Source organism: Bolinopsis microptera, chromosome 1 (genome assembly GCF_026151205.1).
Source record: "Bolinopsis microptera isolate Bmic1 chromosome 1, MBARI_Bmic_1.0, whole genome shotgun sequence".
Classification (NCBI taxonomy): Eukaryota; Metazoa; Ctenophora; class Tentaculata; order Lobata; family Bolinopsidae; genus Bolinopsis; species Bolinopsis microptera.
In genome coordinates this window covers 20523030-20542468 of record NC_087072.1, presented here as the reverse complement: position 1 = coordinate 20542468, position 19439 = coordinate 20523030, and the positions used below count along the sequence as shown (strand labels likewise).

Genomic DNA, 19439 nt, shown 5'->3' with positions numbered 1-19439 from the left:
ACTATTGTGTACTCAATAAAGTAATCATCACTTTTGAATCCTTGTATCCTTGTATTGTCCTTGTATTATCTTGTATTATCCTAGTATTATCTTTGTATTATCCTTGTATTATTTCCTCATCTTTGCCTTTGTTCATAAGAGGGCCTCTATGTATAGTCTTCTGAATGTTTGCAGTTTTCCAGACATTGATTAGGGTGTCTAGTGGTTAACTTTATGTCTAGTGGTAAACTTATGTCTAGTGGTCTACGTAAGTTTTTATGTCTAAGTTTTAGGGAAATTGGGAAGTTTTTGGCTAACAATGCTACGTCAGCAGCCGAGTGGGTTAAGAAATGCTTGTGAAAGTGCTACCCTGATCATTATGATCCTAACACATTTTTTCGGTTTTCTGAAGTCCGTACCTACCTCTCGATATACGATTTTGGAAGTTTTTCCTGAAACTACTTTTGTTCATATTTCATGCTATTTTGATCATTATGAGCCGAAAATATTTTTCGGTCTTCTGAAGTCCGTACCTACATTCGGAAGGCTGTGGATGTGATTGGTTCCATATACTTATAATTTTATAAAGAACGTGATATTTGGCCTTCGGATTTAAAGGAGAATGCGCAAATTTCCTCAGATTTTTAAAAAAATTGCGAATACGCACGTGCCGTGATTTCCTTTCGATCTTGCTTCTCAAGCTGAAAATTACTCAGTCAACATAATATCTGGAATATCAATTAGAGTTTACATGAATAAGAATTTGTTAGTTTTGAACTGACCGTTGTTGGAGGTTAACTTTAGTAGACTTGGCTTGTTGGCACAAGGTGTTCCATCGCTGTGAGTTCTTGTTCAGTGCACTGCTCACTTTGTGGGGTAGACTGTCTCCGTGTAACCTGGGGAGGTGTGCTTTGTAACATAGGTAGATAAACCTTAACCTGATGTTGCCTGCACGAGAGCAATCCTTACTGCACATGCATATCATTTGTGAACAAACTGACATGAATCTTATATGCACACTAAACCTTTCTCAAGGCATGCTTTGTTAAGATTATTACACTTAATTACATAATTACTGTACATACACTCAACTACATAATTACAACGTAACGCCAAGCTGAACACAGCTACACTCGGTTACGCTATGATCCTCTTTTTACATCACGCGTTACCTTGGTAAGATGTGCTGCCTTTGTTTCGAACTCATAGAATAATACCGCATTAATTTGGTGGTAAGCAAAGCTCTCACTCACAGTTCACACTCATAATAGAGCTTTAGTTTGGTTCATAACAGAAATCTGTTATAACAGATTTCATAACAGGTTTCATAACAGAAATCTGTTCATAGCAGAAACATATCAGCATTATCAGAAATACCTTGTTAACCTTAAGTCGAACCTGTATCCAATTTGGTAACCTTCTTCGTTTATTTTATATCTTCAGTGTTACTTATACTTTAACACTACGTATTTAAAATCTTGTTTTTTTCCCTTAAAAATTTAGATTTATGAAGGTTATCAGATCGCGTGAAGATACATACATGAATGAAAGAATGATTTCTTTGACATTGTTCTTAATTGGACGCTTAATACAGCATGTTTTAGCGCGAAGAACGTGGAATGTAGAAATCTATTTAATGGCGTGTTCTGACCCAAAAAGCTTAGTGCAATACAGTACTATTTTGTGTGAACATAATCTAGTAAAAGATAATTTTGACTTTGTCCTTATTTTGATCCAACTCGTCTTTGTAAATAAACTAGTCTAACTTGTCCCCTTTTGAACTAAAATCAACAGACGTACCCTCTCTCCGGAGTATAAGATCTGATACCTCGCCTAATACTTACATCCTCAAAAACTCAAAAACCCACACAGAGGAGATATCTGGAACTTATATTCATTTTGTTTTATAGTACAGAGGAGATATCTGGAACTTATATTCATTTTGTTTTCTAGTGACGATTGTTAAACGGCAACTTTAGTCAATTCTTTAACTTTCTAGTGAAATGGAGCAGCAAAATGTACCAGACTTTAAAGATGAGATGAAGATGGAAGAAGAAAGTATTCCACCAGAATTGATCAAGACAGAGATTAAAAAGGAGGAAGACAAGTTTCTTATTAAAGCAGAAGTGTATTCGAATTCTGTTTCTCAGTTGGATTGTCCCAATCAGGAATCAGTATTAGTTCGACACCAATTATGGGTTCATACCAGCGAAAATGCTTACATTAGTGCAAGCCAAAAAACAGCTTTAGTTTCGCATCAGCAACTGCAAATGCATACCGGTGAAAAACCGTATAAATGCTCTGAATGTTCCTACAGCGCAAGCCGAAAATCAAACTTGCTTAAACATCGGCGGACTCATACCGGTGAAAAACCGTATAAATGCTCTGAATGTTCCTACAGTGCAAGCCAAAAATCAAACCTGCATAAACATCAGCGGACTCATACCGGTGAAAAACCGTATAAATGCTCTGAATGTTCCTACAGTGCAAACCACAAATTATCTCTGGTTTGCCATCAGATGACTCATACCGGTGAAAAACCGTATAAATGCTCTGAATGTTCCTACACCGCAAGCCGAAAATCAAACTTGCTTAAACATCGGCTGACTCATACCGGTGAAAAACCGTATAAATGCTCTGAATGTTCCTACAGTGCAAGCCAAAAATCAAACCTGCATAAACATCAGCGGACTCATACCGGTGAAAAACCGTATAAATGCTCTGAATGTTCCTACAGTGCAAACCACAAATTATCTCTGGTTTGCCATCAGATGACTCATGCCGGTGAAAAACCGTATAAATGCTCTGATTGTTCCTACAGTGCAAGCCAAAAATCAAACCTGCTTAAACATCAGCGGACTCATACCGGTGAAAAACCGTATAAATGCTCTGAATGTTCCTACAGTGCAAGGCTAAAATCATACCTGGTTATACACCAGCGGATTCATACCGGTGAAAAACCGTATAAATGCTCTGAATGTTCCTACAGTGCAAGACAAAAATCAGACCTGCTTAAACATCGGCGGTGTCATACCGGAAAAAAACTGTATCAGCGGAACGATATTGAAAAGAAATCACATTTTGTTCATGAAAGCGGTCAGGCTTCGAATTACTTCCACAACAGTAGCGTTGGAGGACCCATTTTTGTTAAGCCTCTACCTTTCGTGAAGCCTCTGAACTTCGCTGGCTCCTCTCTTTCCAGTTCCAGATTACTTCCCAGTGCCTTCTCCATGAACCAGCCAGCATCCCGCATGTCTCATCCTGCAGAATCTGTTTTCACGCCTGCTCCCACTGTCTCACCTACCTACTCTACAACGTTTCCTTTTCCTTATCATGATTCCTGCCAGTACAGCTACCATGGGACGCAAATAAATCGCTATTGAAATGTATATAATATTAATACCTTATGCAAGAAGTGGAAAGCTTTATTCGGGGAAATATTTAAAATCAGTTATGTTATAATTTCTCTTCATTATCTAGCTCCGTACGGTAAAAATATGGATTTTATTTGACAATTTTGTAGGTTTATAACATGAGAATACATGAGAATACATGATAATACATATAAGGCATTATATTAGGACTGGCCAAAAAAGCATTCGACCCAACCAAAAAAAGTTTCAATAGTATATCTCTCACAGTTTTCGCGGAAAGTCGTGTTAAAGTTGATGTCGTGGTGTTTAGTACGGTTTAACAATTATCAGTCTCTCGAGGATGCGCGATGAAGTTAAAATATTATGAGGTAAAATATCAGAGTGAAATGTATAAGGTTTGATATTGTACAACTACAAAAGTAAGTAAAGTCTAAAGTACCGTTTAGCAGCCTCTCGGAGACCCATCAACTCAGCCTGAGCGAAGGTCTCTAGCTTCAAAAACTCATCCAGGTCACCAAGATGCTGTTCCAACATAGATTCGCTGCTAACCTGCCCCTGATTTGGTACATTGACTGTTATTCTCAACAATTTTATTGTTTGTAAATCAGTTACGCTTCCTTAGATTATGAAATAAATCACTTCTCACTTTATAGTTGGCCTCACAGGGCAACTGGAACTTGCAGATAAGATGTAGAAAAGTTACAAACCCGCATGGAGGTGAGTTTGTTCTCCTGGGTATCAAGCCAGGTCTGAACCCGGCCGAACTCCGCCTCATAACCCTCCAGTTGGGTCCTGATAGCTTTCATCTCCTCTTCTCTGGCGGCCGCTATATCACATATATTATTCCACCTCTGCTCCAACAACTCCACCTGTAATCATGATACGTCAAAGTACGTCACGATACTTCAAATCTAATGTTGGGAAGGGTGGGAAGGGTACCTTAGTTGGAACTGTTCGATAACTTGCGTAAAAAAACGATGCGACACTCGTCTAATGGACATAAACTGTTTTCCAGGTGGTTGGCATTAGCTTAAATCAACCATGTGGTTAAACAGATTGTGTGCAGTAAATTCCCGACGGTTGTGATTGGAAATTGGAATCATTTTAATATGATCTAGCCGAGGAAGTAAGAAACTTCAGTAAAACCTGGTCCACAAGAAACTTTTCACTAGTCCCGGTATCCATCTCAACTAGCTCCTCCACTTTCTCAGCGTGTTTCTCTAGCTCAGTAAACAGCTGTTTCAGGGACTCTGTGTCCTTGTCTAACAGTTCCAGGTCCTTCGGTATGATGGAAGAAAGTACCGGTAATTGCTCCTGCAAAAAGGTGGTGTCAAGATAATTTTATGAAAATTCCTAATAAGGAGTTTTTTGAATGACACAAAACAAAATTAAGAGTATAAAAATCGCAATTAGGAAGGATTAATTCCCTTGAGAGTAAAATGAGGTTCACAATAGTAACACTGACCGTATCACCGAGCCACTGGAAGAGGGACTGGAGGGACTGTGAGAAGTTATCAGAATTGTAAGAACAATCCAGAAGGTTGTTAGCCTGTTCCATCTTGTCTCCCAGTTGTAACCAGGCTTTCTTTAGGTTCTCCAACTGTGACTCCATGCTCTTGGTAAACTTGTGTGAATTTTCAGATACCTGATGTGGGTTGTTGGGTAGTGAGGAGGAGGAAAACTCTTCAATTAAACTGAGAGGCGTAAGGCTGATTTACAACTTCTGATTTTTGTATCATTCTCAATTTCGATTAGTTTCTTTACTTTTTACTTGTACAATACTTGAAACTTGAAAACCAATAATGAAAGTGTTTTAACAGTATACCTGTTGAATCTGTTCCTCGTAGAGGCCAAAAGATTTAGATAAAACTCTAAGGGTCTCCATATTCTGATGAAGGTTCTCGTTACCACCACCCTCGCACTCTCGGATTATATCATCCACTTCTAGTTGTCTGGGATGATTCAAATATTTAGAGAGAATTGTCAGTTGTAGATACTATGATGTTATAAAAGTATCACAAGTTAAATGATTGAGCGCTATCAAATACATAAAGTACAAAATCTGAAACTCCAGAAGGACCTCAAGTTCTCGTTATTAAAGTATTTACCTTTCCTTAATCCAGGTCATCTTAGAAGAGCAGCTATCGTTGAACTGTTTCCACTCCAACTTCTCCTCTGTGAGAGAGTTCCTCTGATCATTAACTGTGTCAACAAACATCTCCCATTGTGCACGGAACGTGGCTATCTCTTGTGAGAACACGTTGTCGCACCCCAGAATCTAAGATATCAGAGGTTATTCATCCGACGTTATGGCTTTTAATGGTCACGTGTAATATAATGAGTGTTATTTGTGTTCAGAGTTCAAACCACTCTGGTAGGACATGTAGAATCATGTAGATATCTAGTTTAACTGTTCAGAGTTCAGGAGCTAATTATGTAACAATAAAGGTTTTAAATTGCTAAGGAATGCTTACTTTGTTGACACTGTTAAGTATTCTCTCTAGATTCCTAGAGGGTTCAGAGTTCACCAGTTTGGTTATCTCTCGAGATATCAGTTTGTGTTGCTGCAGCTTCATCGATATCTGCAGGATAAGCACGATTTAAATATAGTTCTACTGTTTCTGTGTTTGCACTTGCAGTGCATCGACATTCCAGACATCAACGAAAAAGTTTGCATATTTGATACAAGACAAACTCCCCTTCCTGGACGAACTACTTACTACATGAGATCTAATCCTTCTGTTTCAACCTTAACATTGTTTATTCGTAGCTGTAACATAAGTGAAGCTTAATATACTTAATACTTTAATACGTCAACGTTTAAGCACGCACCTCGTCAATGTTGAAGTTTTCAGATGAGATGGTTGATACTTTCACCGTAAGGTCGTCCTTTACTGATATAAGATAAGGTAGACTGTCGTCAAACGAGTAGAGAGCTCCACTCAGTTCACCCATATCAACCTGAATAAGATATGGTAAAATAAGCGGATTACGTATCATGTGACACAATTTTGAGGCGCTCTATTATCTGTATTATCATCAATGACGTCAATCGCCTTTTTTTGTTGAAATATTTAATGATATTAATATATTGATTATAGCGCCAAAACGTTTCAAAAGCGAAAGTTTGTGTACACTATTTTTCATTTAGAATAAAACAAGTCCTTGGTATGATGGAGCTGGAGGTATGGCACCTGTTTGTCGTTGACATCCTGGACGAGCTCCTCCCACTGCTCCAGCACCTCCTTCAGAGCACTCCGGTAGTTGCAGGGTATACACTCCGGGGGTATACCGGACAGAGAGTCCATGTCCTTTATGTGTATGTCTAGGTCTGATTTCAGCTGCTCGTAACACTCCACTGCTGTCCTCACCTGCACAGAGGGATTGTCAAGTTGTTACAAAGAAGAGCAAACTGGCCTTTACCAATGTTATGGAGACTGTTCTGATTTCGTAGAATACAAATATGGGATGGTTTAATATGGCTGTCCAAGGAGGTCGTACACTTTGCAACTAACTGAAGAATCAGCCACCAACCTGATCAGGCTCCATGGAGTCTAGTGAGCTGAGCTCCTCAACAATAGCCTGACTCTGGTCCAGCCAAGACTGCAGTTCCTTCAGGTTATCCAGCTGCACCTGTATCTCCTGGTGGTCTCGCAGATACCTGGGTAACAAATTTTGTTAGTTGGTAACCTATTATTTCCTAGAGATCATGAATCGTAATGTTGAACAAACTGTCTTGCTCTATTTGTCAAGACGTCCTGTCAATTATTAAAAAACTCAAATTTGCTGTCTCTTTAATTTAAACGGCAGGAGAAATAATATTGATCAGAAACTTACGCTTCCTGGTCGGCTAGCTTCTTCAAAGTGTGCGTCAAGGATTGTTCCAGACGTTTTGTCTTACCCTTGAGAGGCCCTTTACCCTTCATCATGTTTATATGTGCATTTAGCTCCTCCAGTTTCTGATCTGTGCTCGCTCCTAAATTACAGAATTATGAAAAAAACTAATTGTAGACATGACGTTACTTTTTAATAGGAGCATGAAACGATATAATATTATTTAATATGGTACCAAAATAAGGGGTTTCAAAATAGAACTAGAAGTTTCGACGCGCCAAGATGCGTGGGCGATCGTTTAATAAAAATTTCCCGGCGAATTTAATTAAAGCTGTGTTAACCTTTATAAATTCTAGTAAGTATGATGAAAACACGTTACTTACTGATTCCCTGAACATGAACAGCCATCTCTTGTAAATCTTCCGAGGTGAAGTTGGGAGGGAGGGCAGAGGGACCCAGGTTATCTGATACCTCCTTTACCCAGTTATACAGCGAATCAGTCTCCGACTCTCCAGCTTTTTGAAGCATCTGCAAGTAATGCATTTGTATGGAATATCATCTGGATGGCTATTTTCATAATTACGAATACAGAAAAACAGTCAGAAAAATTGGTTTTAAACTTAAGTTCGAACCTGAAGCGCGTTCTGAAGCAGGATGTGTCTGTCCCTGGCAACATCATTTAACTCCTGCCACGCATCAGTAAGATCCCTGAGTCTTGCAGAGACCTTGTCTGTGTTCTTACTGGTAGAGAGGACCTCGTGACCCTTGGAGCACACGTCAGTTACGTCCTGACCGTGGTCCCCAACGTCACTTCGAATGTTCTGGTAAAAATGAGAGTTAGCTCGACAAATATGATGGTAAGATGTTATTATGAAAATACTGAATAGCAGATGTTTGTCTCAGATAGATAGTAATAAATTCGTCATTGATTATTTTATATTCCTGTTTTCTAGATTTAAGATATAAGCACCCCAGCTCAGACACAGCCTCATTCTTTCGAGCGACTATCTGTGATCCGCTGACTTAAACTACCATCTAAAAGATAATTGATTGCTAGGAAACAAATTGTTCAACCTTTCAAAAATCACAACTGCATGATCCCTGACCTCTTTTATAGGGCCCTTTTATAGCGATTGCAATTGTTTTCTGCGTTATTTTTGTTATTTATTTTGATTATTCACTCTTCGGAAGACACAGTAAAGAAAATATTGGTGCAAATGATTTAAAGAATTATAAAATATTCAAAACATTAATTAAAATAAATAAATATTCACAACTTAATGGCTCATTTTGCAAAAATATGGAATTTCAAACAATACAATCCACGTGAAAACTTTGAATTCGAATCAATCACTTTTCTCCAGGACTCTCTCTACAACCTTCTTAGTAGACCTGAGTGACCCCTCGACCCAGCCCTGATAATCGCTCCAAGCGTCATGACAGAAGTACAAGTTCCTGTCCGGTATGGGTTTGGGGCCCTCTAGCTCGCTCCCGACCACTCCCACTTTCCAGCAGTACGAGGGATAACCGTACTTGCTATCCTTGTCAAGACGTCTGTACGTTGCCATTACCGGTTGTGGAGGCACGCCTCGTCTGAAAATCTCCTTTAGCTGGTCCATCGCCACATCTACAACAGCTTCGGAGGTCGGTGTGAGTTCCGGGTTCTTTATTGTACATAGATTGTAGGGGTTGCCAATTCTTTGAAGAGAAGCCCAGAACTCGGCGTTCTTCCTTCTACTGAGGATGGTAAGTCCAACTGGAGAAGGATCATTTGAACAGGTTTTGCAGCCTGAACAGCTTTTCTTTGCGCAGGAACTGTAGAATGGGTAGATTATGGAGCAAGGAAGATCTGAACAACTCGGACCTGTCATCTTTGGGTCTCCTTCCTTGTTCCACCAGTCAGATTTAAAGAAGAGGTTGATGAAAGTCATGTCTTCTCCGGACACCTTGCTGCACATCTTCTTGATGGCATCACATCCCGCCTTGTAAGTTTCGGTGTCACCCAAACGGAGGCTGATCTTTTCAACAGCTGGCGGGGGTACAGCCATGATGACCTTGTCAGCTGCCATGACTGCAGTTTTGGAGCCCTCCTCAAACCCCAGATAGATTGGCTCTGCTTCGTCTTTCATGACCATCAGCTTGTTAGCGCAGCAGTTACGACGAAGTTTGATGTTAATACCGTTTGTACCGTCAAGGTCTAAGAGTTGTTTCTCTATTTTGTTGATCATTGAAGTCCATCCGCTGTTAAGGTGGTAAAATTCTGTGGTAAGCATCTTCATGCTCATTTGATTTTGTAAGTACGTTCCGGCATCTCTGGAAGAGGATTTGGTGTCCATCAAGCAAGAGAAACTCGGAGAAAACTTCATAACTGAGACCAATGTAGACATAGGGAGATCTCTAAGAGCAACCTCTTGTGAGCCAATGGGCCACGTTAGCTCGTTTTTAAAGAAGGTCCAGAAGTCAGGATCCTGAAGACTTTTCTGGTCTTTCTGAGCTAGGATAATAGCTGCACGGTTAGGATACTTATCTTTCAGCTTCTCTTTGTTGTGCTCCAGAAGCCTCTTGTAGATGACGATGTCAGCGTCGTCAACTGAGCGGATCTCCTCGCCGTCTTTCAAGTGAAACAGGTCCTTCCAAATGGTCGGGTTAAGCTTTACATCAAGATTGGTCACATGACACCCTCCAAAATAACCCACGGAAGTATCTTCTGTGCTAACCGTCTCCTTGACGACGTCATCCTGCATTCCCAAATCTGTAACTAGTTGCGACATGAGGGGCATGTGCGAGATCTCATCACTTTTCGGGTCCTTGTAAGCAAAGCGGAAGATGCCGGAAGCATCGTTCACCGAGTCAAGGTCGAATCGTCCACCAAATCTGTCGGAACCTTCCAGAAGGACGATATTCTTGATACCACGGTCGACTGTGCGGGGATCAGTCATCAGGTTCATCGCACAGTATAGCCCGGATACCCCACCACCAACAATAGCCACATCGCACTTAACTTGATCCTCGAAACCTTCGTCCTGTGAAAAATCAATACATAATTTGAATTTAGCCTTATAGAAATTTAGCCTAGAAATTAATCTCCAGTAATGATAAGTGGTGTAGATTTGATGGTGAAAATCAGAGTTTGTGATTTAACAGGGTTCTTTTCAAACAAAAGCAATGAACATAAAAGCAGACGAATTAATGAGAAATATTATTACCTTGTTGACCATTTTGGATTTTGATAGTGTTGAGATTAGTTCGAAGTTTAGGATACAACACTAACTATTGGGAGGGTTTAGTTAGGATAGAATATCGAACAGTTGGCCTACGAAATTAAACAAAAAACATTCTACAAAGATATTGACAGCTCAAATCTGTAATCGTAAAGATAGTCATGAAACAAATTGTTAAATAAGATTAGAAAAAAGAAATCAAACATGCGAGCATCGCCTAAAAAAATAAAAGATGATGAAATAAATTTAAAACCATTAAGCAAAATATTAATTAATAATTATTAATACAATAATGGTGACATTAAAAAGGTAAAAGCGAGGATAAAATAGAAATGGAGTAATTGTGACTCAACTTGAAATTTGCAACCTTTATTGCTTATCGTTCGGTAGATAAGCCTTATCATAAAATGTAAGATAAGATTAGAAAAAAAAATCAAACATGCGAGCATCGCCTAAAAAAAGAACAGATGATGAAAAAAATTTAAAACCATTAAGCAAAATTATACTATAATTGTAACATTACAAAGGTAAAAGCGAGAATAAAATAGAAATGGAGTAACCTTGACTCAACTTGAAATTTGCAATATTTTATTGCTTATCGCTCGGTAGATAAGCCTTATCATAGAATATTAGTTGCGCTTATAGTTATAACGATATTTTCAGAGAGGATTTGTCAGTAATTTAAGCACAATTCGAGCAAACTGAATAAAGTTAAGAACAAAGTAAAGAATCGTATTGATATAATAAACGTGATACGATCTCGTACCCGATGTAGCGCAGATGATTCGTAAAGATCAGTCAGGGGACCGGGACAAGCTTACAGTTACACTCATTAACAGTATAGTCCGAGACGCAGTTTGTTATTTTGAGTGTAACTTTGAGTGTACGATAAGTTTAAAATCTATACATTTCACATACCGTGAACCGAAATATTTTATGTTACATCGGCTATCACATCCCAATTCCAATGCAAAATCTGAGCAATAGTTGAAATACATTAGGACTTTGGGGCAGTTACTGTATAGCAACAGATCACAGATAGATAATCCAGATTTATTATGGCCATTATAAGCATGGGAACCCTATTTATTCAATCACACAGCCAAATATTATAGTCCAGTCATTTATGGACATTTATGCAAATGAACCTGCAAATTTTCAGATACTCACGAAACTTTGCACAGACCTTCCCCAAGGTATTAATAAACGATTTTCGGCTGGAGACATTTTTTTTACCGTGGGGAAAACCCAGGAGGGCCACGCCCATATTGACCCAATAACGTAACTGACCCTTTGTTTCTGAAGGTCGTAGAGACTTCAAAATAGGCTTAAACGAAGCCGCATATGCATGTTTATATAGGAGTTATTGATCAACACATGGCCTAAAATCCTTGCTTTTCGAGAAATTCGCCAAAAACCATTTTGGGCGTGGCGCTGAGCCCATTTTACTAACTTTTGATATGATCGTGATAGAGTCTTCGGATAGATTGCAAAAGAACTGCAATTGGCATATTTATATATGACTTACGAAGAAACATATGCCTTAAAGTGCTTACTGTTTCAGTTATTGGCGAAAAACTGATTTTCGGTTCCAGAAATCATGCAAAAATATGGGTATCTGGTAAATTGGGCTATGATGGCCCTAGAGATTTTCAAATGAGTGCAAATTGTGCAGAATGGCCATGTTTATATACAATTTATGAAGCAACATGTACCCTAAAATGCTTCCTTTTCGAGTTATTTGGGGAAAAAACAGAGAAAATTTGCACAAATACTAGAGCAAAATTGGTTTTATCAGCCATTTTTGCCTCCCGTTCTATGTTAATAACTCGAAAAGTAAGCATTTTGGGTACATGTTCCTTCATAAATTGTATGTAAACATGGCCATTCTGCACAATTTGCACTCATTAAAAAATCTCTAGGGCCTTCATAGCCCAATTTACCAGATACCCATATTTTTGCATGATTTCTGGAACCGAAAATCAGTTTTTCGCCAATAACTGAAACAGTAAGCACTTTAAGGCATATGTTTCTTCGTAAGTCATATATAATTTATAAATATGCCAATTGCAGTTCTTTTGCACTCTATCCGAAGACTCTATCACAATCCTATCAAAAGTTAGTAAAATGGGCTCAGCGCCACGCCCAAAATGGTTTTTGGCGAATTTCTCGAAAAGCAAGGATTTTAGGCCATGTAGTGATCAATAACTCCTATATAAACATGCATATGCGGCTTCGTTTAAGCCTATTTTGAAGTCTCTACGACCTTTAGAAGCAAAGGGTCAGTTACGTTATTGGGTCAATATGGGCGTGGCCCTCCTGGGTTTTCCCTACGGTAAAAAAATGTCTCCAACCGAAAATCGTTTATTCATACCTTGAGGAAGGTCTGTGCAAAGTTTCGTGAGTATCTGAAGATTTGCAGGCAGCTGTCCTTAAATGACTGGACTATTAAGTCAAAATGTGATCGTAGGCGATCTGATCCCTAATCCAATATTACCTCAAAGTGGACGATCTGACTAAAACTCTAAAACAGCTGCACCCACCTTGATAGAAGTGATATCCTCAATAAGACAATGGAGCTCAGTGGAGGGTTCCTCAGCCTCCTCTATCAACCGTCTCGTCTGGGTTAACCAGGAGAACTGATCCTCTATATCGTCTGACAGAGCTCCTAAAGTCACCAGTCTCTCTTCTAGAAGCTTCTGTCTCTGCGTTATCAGCTGGGGGTGGAAACTGTTGTCTTCTAGTCTGTTTCAGATCAATATAATAGTATACATGCACAGTGCACACCAGTATTTAATGTACTTTCAGTTGGTGAAATTTACAAAACCCACTTATTATCTCATGTCAAGAGCCATTTATACAATATGTTATGTTAACCTGTGTAGCATCGTCCCACTGTTCCTGAAGCAGCTTCATCTCCTCTGCCAGCTTTTGGACACCTGGATCAAACCCTTTTTCTTGGAACAACTTTTCCGCCTCGCTTTGTGCTTTGATGATTTCTTTCTGCTTAGCTGCCAACTCTTGCAGAATTTTCTGAGGTGAGATTGTTTTAGTTTCAAATAAGATTATATGTAAACTAGAGCACAATCAAGGAATTTCTAAAAGCCAGAATGTAGAAATTCAGTTTAACGAGGCACAATTAACGCGGCTTGCAAGTCAGAGGTTGAGGAAAGTGACCAGAACACGTGGTAAGTCAGAGGTTGAGGAAAGTGACCAGAACCAGAACACGTGGTAAGTAAGAGGTTGAGGAAAGTGACCAGAACCAGAACACGTGGTAAGTCAGAGGTTGAGGTAAGTGACCAGAACCAGAACACGTGGTAAGTAAGAGGTTGAGGAAAGTGACCAGAACCAGAACACGTGGTAAGTAAGAGGTTGAGGAAAGTGACCAGAACCAGAACACGTGGTAAGTCAGAGGCTGAGGAAAGTGACCAGAACCAGAACACGTGGTAAGTCAGAGGTTGAGGAAAGTGACCAGAACCAGAACACGTGGTAAGTCAGAGGTTGAGGAAAGTGACCAGTAACAGAATACGTGGTAAGTCAGAGGTTGAGGAAAGTGACCAGAACCAGAACACGTGGTAAGTCAGAGGTTGAGGAAAGTGACCAGAACCAGAACACGTGGTAAGTAAGAGGCTGAGGAAAGTGACCAGAACCAGAACACGTGGTAAGTCAGAGGTTGAGGAAAGTGACCAGAACCAGAACACGTGGTAATTAAGAGGTTGAGGAAAGTGACCAGTAACAGAATACGTGGTAAGTCAGAGGTTGAGGAAAGTGACCAGAACCAGAACACGTGGTAAGTCAGAGGTTGAGGAAAGTGACCAGAACCAGAACACGTGGTAATTAAGAGGTTGAGGAAAGTGACCAGAACCAGAACACGTGGTAAGTCAGAGGTTGAGGAAAGTTACCAGAACCAGAATACGTGGTAAGTCAGAGGTTGAGGAAAGTGCCCAGAACCAGAACAAGTGGTAAGTCTGAGGTTGAGGAAAGTGACCAGAACCAGAACACGTGGTAAGTCAGAGGTTGAGGAAAGTGACCAGAACCAGAACACGTGGTAAGTAAGAGGTTGAGGAAAGTGACCAGAACCAGAACACGCGGTAAGTCTGAGGTTGAGGAAAGTGACCAGAACCAGAATACGTGGTAAGTCAGAGGTTGAGGAAAGTGACCAGAACCAGAACACGTGGTAAGTCAGAGGTTGAGGACAGTGACCAGAACCAAAACACGTGGTAAGTCAGAGGTTGAGGAAACTGACCAGAACACCTGGTAAGTCAGAGGTTGAGGAAAGTGACCAGAACCAGAACAAGTGGTAAGTCAGAGGTTGAGGAAAGTGACCAGAACCAGAGCACGTGGTAAATTACCTCGTGATTATCCAGCTCCATCTCACACTCCTCCAGTGACCCGGGCATGTTGTCCTCCAGATCATGTACTTCCTTCTCCTTCGTCTCCTTAACCCAGTCCATCAGGGCCTGAACTGGGATATTCTCGTACACTGACGCTGTTATACGGTCCTCTATATGCTTGCTGTGGTCCTCTACTTTACTCACAAACGCCTCTTGGTGGCTGAGAATTGTGGTGTGGGCTTGTAAAACTCTGGTATTGGTGAAAACGTTCACGATATTTAATAGCTTGTTACATTTTTAGGGATTCTGTAAAATAACAACAAACACAGAAAGGAGCCTTAAATATCACGTGATTCCTACCTTTTAACTGTCTGTAGCTTTGCGAACTCGTCCGCTACACTGACATCAGGAAACATCTCTTTCATTTGGGTGAGAGCGTATGTCATGTCATCCAACAGGGAGGAGTTGTTCAGCTCCTCGCGTAACTTCTCATTCCTGGATAAAGCAATGTTAAATCGAAACAAAACCTATCTTACATCATCAATATTGCAGTAATTTAACAAATTATTAAGTCTAAAATAATTGTTCTGCAACTTTTTCGGCACGATGCAGCGCTCCTTTTCTCTTTCAATGCAGAAGTAACATTAATGATCATACCGTTCTTTTGCAGTCTCATTCTCTGGGTTCTGTTTGATGAAATTGAAGTGACTCTGTTGCGACTGCAGGAAGGCCTCGTGGTTCATTATTGTAGAGTCAAATGTATCAAAATGGAACATTGCCTTCTCGACTCGACTCCTGAAATACATTCATTGTTAAAACGAATAACCAACATTTTGGCACAGCGAAGGAAAGTAAAGTTACAATTTGAGACTTTGGGAAACCTCTTCATTTGACAGACAAATAACTGAAAGTCACAGACTTAAATGGACATAATACACACACGGCATACAACAAGGAGTTCTAACTTGTGTTCAGCAGTTACCCCGGTGATTTCCCTCCAAAGGTTCTGCATCTGAACTAGCTTCTCCTCGATCTCCTCTCCGGTCCCCAACTCGAACTGGATCATGACATTGTTGGTCTTGTCCTCCAGTCGGTTGTAAGTCATTTCCTGGCGTTCGATCTTCGTGCCGATTTCCTTGATCTTTTCTTCCAGATCCAGAACCTGGGAAATATTGAGAGCTAACTGTATATGTTAATTTCAACAGATCGTTCCTTGTGCCAAACAACACACCGAAAATTGAAACACCAGTCTTCCGATCTGGATTATGTTAAAGAAAGGGAGGAGATCGTAAAATAACAATAGGTTAAAGTGCACTAACTTCATCTTTGCTCCCAGTAGGAATATTCAGTTCCCCAATCTTTTTAATCATGTGATCTTCCCATTCGATCATCTCCTCGAGTTGTTGGTGGAGAGATTTAAGGGATCCCAAAGCTTCTCCAACTTTCAGGGAAATGTTGTGCTGCTCGTTGGAAGCATGACCACATCGCTCCCTTAGCTGGGCGGCTAACTCGGGACTGTGCTGAGCTATGTTCTCTATCATCTCTTTAGTACGTTCTAACTGCTTGCTGATGTCACTGTACTGTTCATTTATCGCACCAAGACCTGCAGACAGTATCATACATTTAGTCCCGGCTGAGTATATATTGCATTTATCGTTGATAAAAGTAACTAAGATACTATTTATGTAGAAATCGAAAAAGCGGATGTTTTACCCTCAATATTGCAAGGGATAAGCATGGGAGAGTTGAGAACTTTCTCTGCTTCTTGAAGAGCGTCCTGGATCTTCTTTAAAAGGCCTTCTTCGGCGGAATAGTGGGTCACCAGGCCGGAAACTATGGAGTGTTTCTTCTTTAGCAACATCTTCAGCAAGTTGAACTCCTGAAATCGAGTCGAGCTATTAGATCAATTACCATGTTTATATAAATATTCAATATCGAACATTGATGATGCAAATGGAGCGACGGTTATTATATATCTACTGAGTCAAAAATATTGCATTTAAAAAAATCTATAAAAATATTTATGAAGGAGCAAATTGCGAATTTAAGCTACTTTTTGTTCATAAACCTTATAACCAACTGCTTATGAGTTTCAATGTTGCGAATTATTTATCTTTAAGCTTGATTCCAGTACACGCTAATACCTGAGAGGACTGATTGATATGTCCGATGATGAGGCTGCTAGCCAGATTATCTAGGTCCTTGACCCTTTCAACGAGCGTATCAAACTCCCTCTCTCTCTCTGGAACTAGATCAATGTAGTCGTCCAACTTCGAGAGGGACTTGACCGAGTCTTCTCTGTTCTCTGGTTTCTCAATACTATCTACTTCGGCGGAGACCATCTTCACCCAAGTGATAAAACTCTGAGAGATACACATTTTCAGGCATTTGACTTTCGACCAATCATTTTTAATTTGAGTCATATGCAGACAATTTTCATTTCATACTTGAGGTGAGTCAAACAGAATATCCGGCTTCTATGAAGGGGCGAATTTAGAAATACGAGTTGCTTTTAATGCATTAACATTACAATCTCATTCATGTGCTCTTTATTTGATTCTGATTATTTCAACGTATCATGTATAATTTCAATGACTCGATGAATGTAACTTACCTCGCAGCTCCCGATAATGTCATGTACAAGGTTAATATTCTGTCTAAAAGTAAGGGAGAGATCCTCAGCGTTTTGCCACAATGTAACCACTCTGGTACTCAGACTGGAGTAAAATTCTCTGACATTCGTCATACACACTCCGGTAAACATCTCAACCTGTCCAGCGGTTGATTATTAGATAATTAATCGATAAATAAATAATTGGTCATTAATGTGATTAAACTTACCTGATCCTCTCCAACATGTATTAGTACACTACTTCATCCACACCAGTCATTTCACTACATTAAACTGATTGAGGTTATGCCCTTTGTACATGCTTAAGCAATATGCTATGATGAGTGGAATATGAGTTAGGATCAGTTTGGTCCGTTTCATGGCAAAAACATTTATTGATTAATGTGATTAATATTAATCATAAACAAGTTTGGTTCGTTGATAATGGGTGGTTTGTTATTTTACTGAACATTTTTGAAATTTACCGCAGAAAACTTGAGTGGGTCGAAGAAGAGTCTTTTATTCTGAGCATCCATTCCTATCTGGGACACGGTTGAGAACGATATCTCCATCTCGTGTATAGTTGTGTACAATTTGGATCTGCTCATGGAGGACTCTTTTATTTGCAGCCACTCGTGAACTTCTTTCAAATCTAGTTCGATCTAAATGGGATGGTTTGTAATTCTAACATTCAGAAAGTAATACGGATATAAACAAACCGATATCGATGAAATCATGTACAAAATAATAAACAGTGAATGTTAAAATCCACTGTGATTACCTGAGCAACACGTTGGTGGGCAGACTTGAGCATGATCTTACAATCAGCAACTCCCTCGAACAAATCACTCCACTGAGCTGCAATGATCTGGGTATTGTGTTGGAGAGAAGGAGGACACCCCGCACCTTCTACCCCCTTATCAAACAGGTTCCTCCACAGTTCCAGCTTACCTTCCAGCTCAGCCAGACCTGAAGTCGAGTAGTTAGTAGTTTTAATGAGTTTAACTTTCATGTTCTAGCTTTTAGCAGAATTTAGTGTAATAAAGTAATAACAGAAGTGCAATAAGTATACTGTGTAGTTGAAATCTTTTCCCGTGGTCAATCCACATTTCACAGTAGTTATCGGCTGAGATACGAACGAGACAAAAACAATGATAACAACCAAACAAACTTTCGATGTTGACGATGATTTCATCAAGATTGTGGATCCTGCCTTTGATCTTGTCAAATATTTCCTCAGCATCTATCAGCTCCTCTTCGAACTCAGCCATGGTGTCTTCGAAGTCATTACATTCACCCTTTGTTTTTCGGACTGCCAGCAGTCTCGAATTTACCAGGCTCTGGAAAAGAATTTACTGTAAGACTTTACTAAATTTGATGTAAAATTTATTTCATAACATAAACAGTCGAATCAAAATTAAAGATGAATTGTTTTTGAAGAGTTCGACCTTACCTGGAGTAAGCTCAGTATGTTTTAAATGAGTTATTTATATGAATAAATTTTTCTTAAATTTTCAGACTGGTCTTTACCTTCAATTCACTGAAATCATGCAACATTCCCTCGATTTGAGAGACTAGCTGATCTTTTGCAGTCAAGGATAGTTTTGGTAACATCATCTTAATCGTGTTATGGGTATCCTGTACAGTCAACTCTTGGTTCATCAATACCTGAAACAAGTACAACCAGAATAATGAGGGTATCAAGAGGACAATTTTCAACAATCAGCTGTTCAAGAAATATACTGTTACAAGTAATATTATGCTGTTTTAATTATAGTAATAGATCAATTTGTTATACCTGGTTAAGATCAGTTAGCCATTGTAACTGGGCGTCTATGTCGGGGTTATCGTAGTTCATCAACTCTTGCAGATGACTAGTGATCCACGATCTCAAATCTGAGAGGTTTACATTATAAACATCTAGTACGGTTATGTTAAACCTTTAAACGTGCAGTGGTAGCTGCAGATAATCTGTTTTTAACGCACATTTCAACATATTATTATAACAGTGAACCGACCATAAATAAATAAATTACGGATAACCTATGCTGAGAATAGGTCCGTACTGGATCAAATCCAACCGGTC

At 39.5% G+C, this 19439-nt stretch overlaps 2 protein-coding genes across 2 annotated transcripts in view; both read right to left on the bottom strand.

Moving 5' to 3' along the window:
- LOC134824018 (uncharacterized) overlaps positions 1-19439 on the bottom strand; it is a 146360-nt gene that overhangs the window by 15402 nt on the left and 111519 nt on the right. Inside the window, exons 55-83 of the mRNA XM_063835711.1 lie at positions 19152-19249; positions 18884-19021; positions 18525-18693; positions 18135-18322; positions 17839-18015; positions 17357-17512; positions 16887-17105; positions 16456-16621; positions 16062-16345; positions 15708-15904; positions 15400-15537; positions 15103-15237; positions 14761-14962; positions 13286-13441; positions 12952-13125; positions 7820-8008; positions 7571-7715; positions 7191-7329; positions 6888-7014; positions 6548-6724; positions 6186-6314; positions 5828-5935; positions 5462-5631; positions 5179-5305; positions 4819-4998; positions 4500-4667; positions 4061-4222; positions 3793-3908; positions 762-875 (exon numbers count right to left, since the gene is read on the bottom strand). Coding sequence (XP_063691781.1) covers positions 762-875; positions 3793-3908; positions 4061-4222; positions 4500-4667; positions 4819-4998; positions 5179-5305; positions 5462-5631; positions 5828-5935; positions 6186-6314; positions 6548-6724; positions 6888-7014; positions 7191-7329; positions 7571-7715; positions 7820-8008; positions 12952-13125; positions 13286-13441; positions 14761-14962; positions 15103-15237; positions 15400-15537; positions 15708-15904; positions 16062-16345; positions 16456-16621; positions 16887-17105; positions 17357-17512; positions 17839-18015; positions 18135-18322; positions 18525-18693; positions 18884-19021; positions 19152-19249 — 4648 coding nt within the window. The remainder of the gene's footprint in view (positions 1-761; positions 876-3792; positions 3909-4060; positions 4223-4499; positions 4668-4818; positions 4999-5178; positions 5306-5461; positions 5632-5827; positions 5936-6185; positions 6315-6547; positions 6725-6887; positions 7015-7190; positions 7330-7570; positions 7716-7819; positions 8009-12951; positions 13126-13285; positions 13442-14760; positions 14963-15102; positions 15238-15399; positions 15538-15707; positions 15905-16061; positions 16346-16455; positions 16622-16886; positions 17106-17356; positions 17513-17838; positions 18016-18134; positions 18323-18524; positions 18694-18883; positions 19022-19151; positions 19250-19439) is intronic.
- On the bottom strand, positions 8359-10976 carry LOC134825944 (uncharacterized). Its single transcript, XM_063838149.1, has 2 exons — positions 10394-10976; positions 8359-10210 (listed from the first exon to the last, which is right to left on the bottom strand). The coding sequence occupies exons 1-2, from the start codon at positions 10403-10405 to the stop codon at positions 8534-8536; spliced, it is 1689 nt and encodes a 562-aa protein (XP_063694219.1). The 5' UTR covers positions 10406-10976; the 3' UTR covers positions 8359-8533.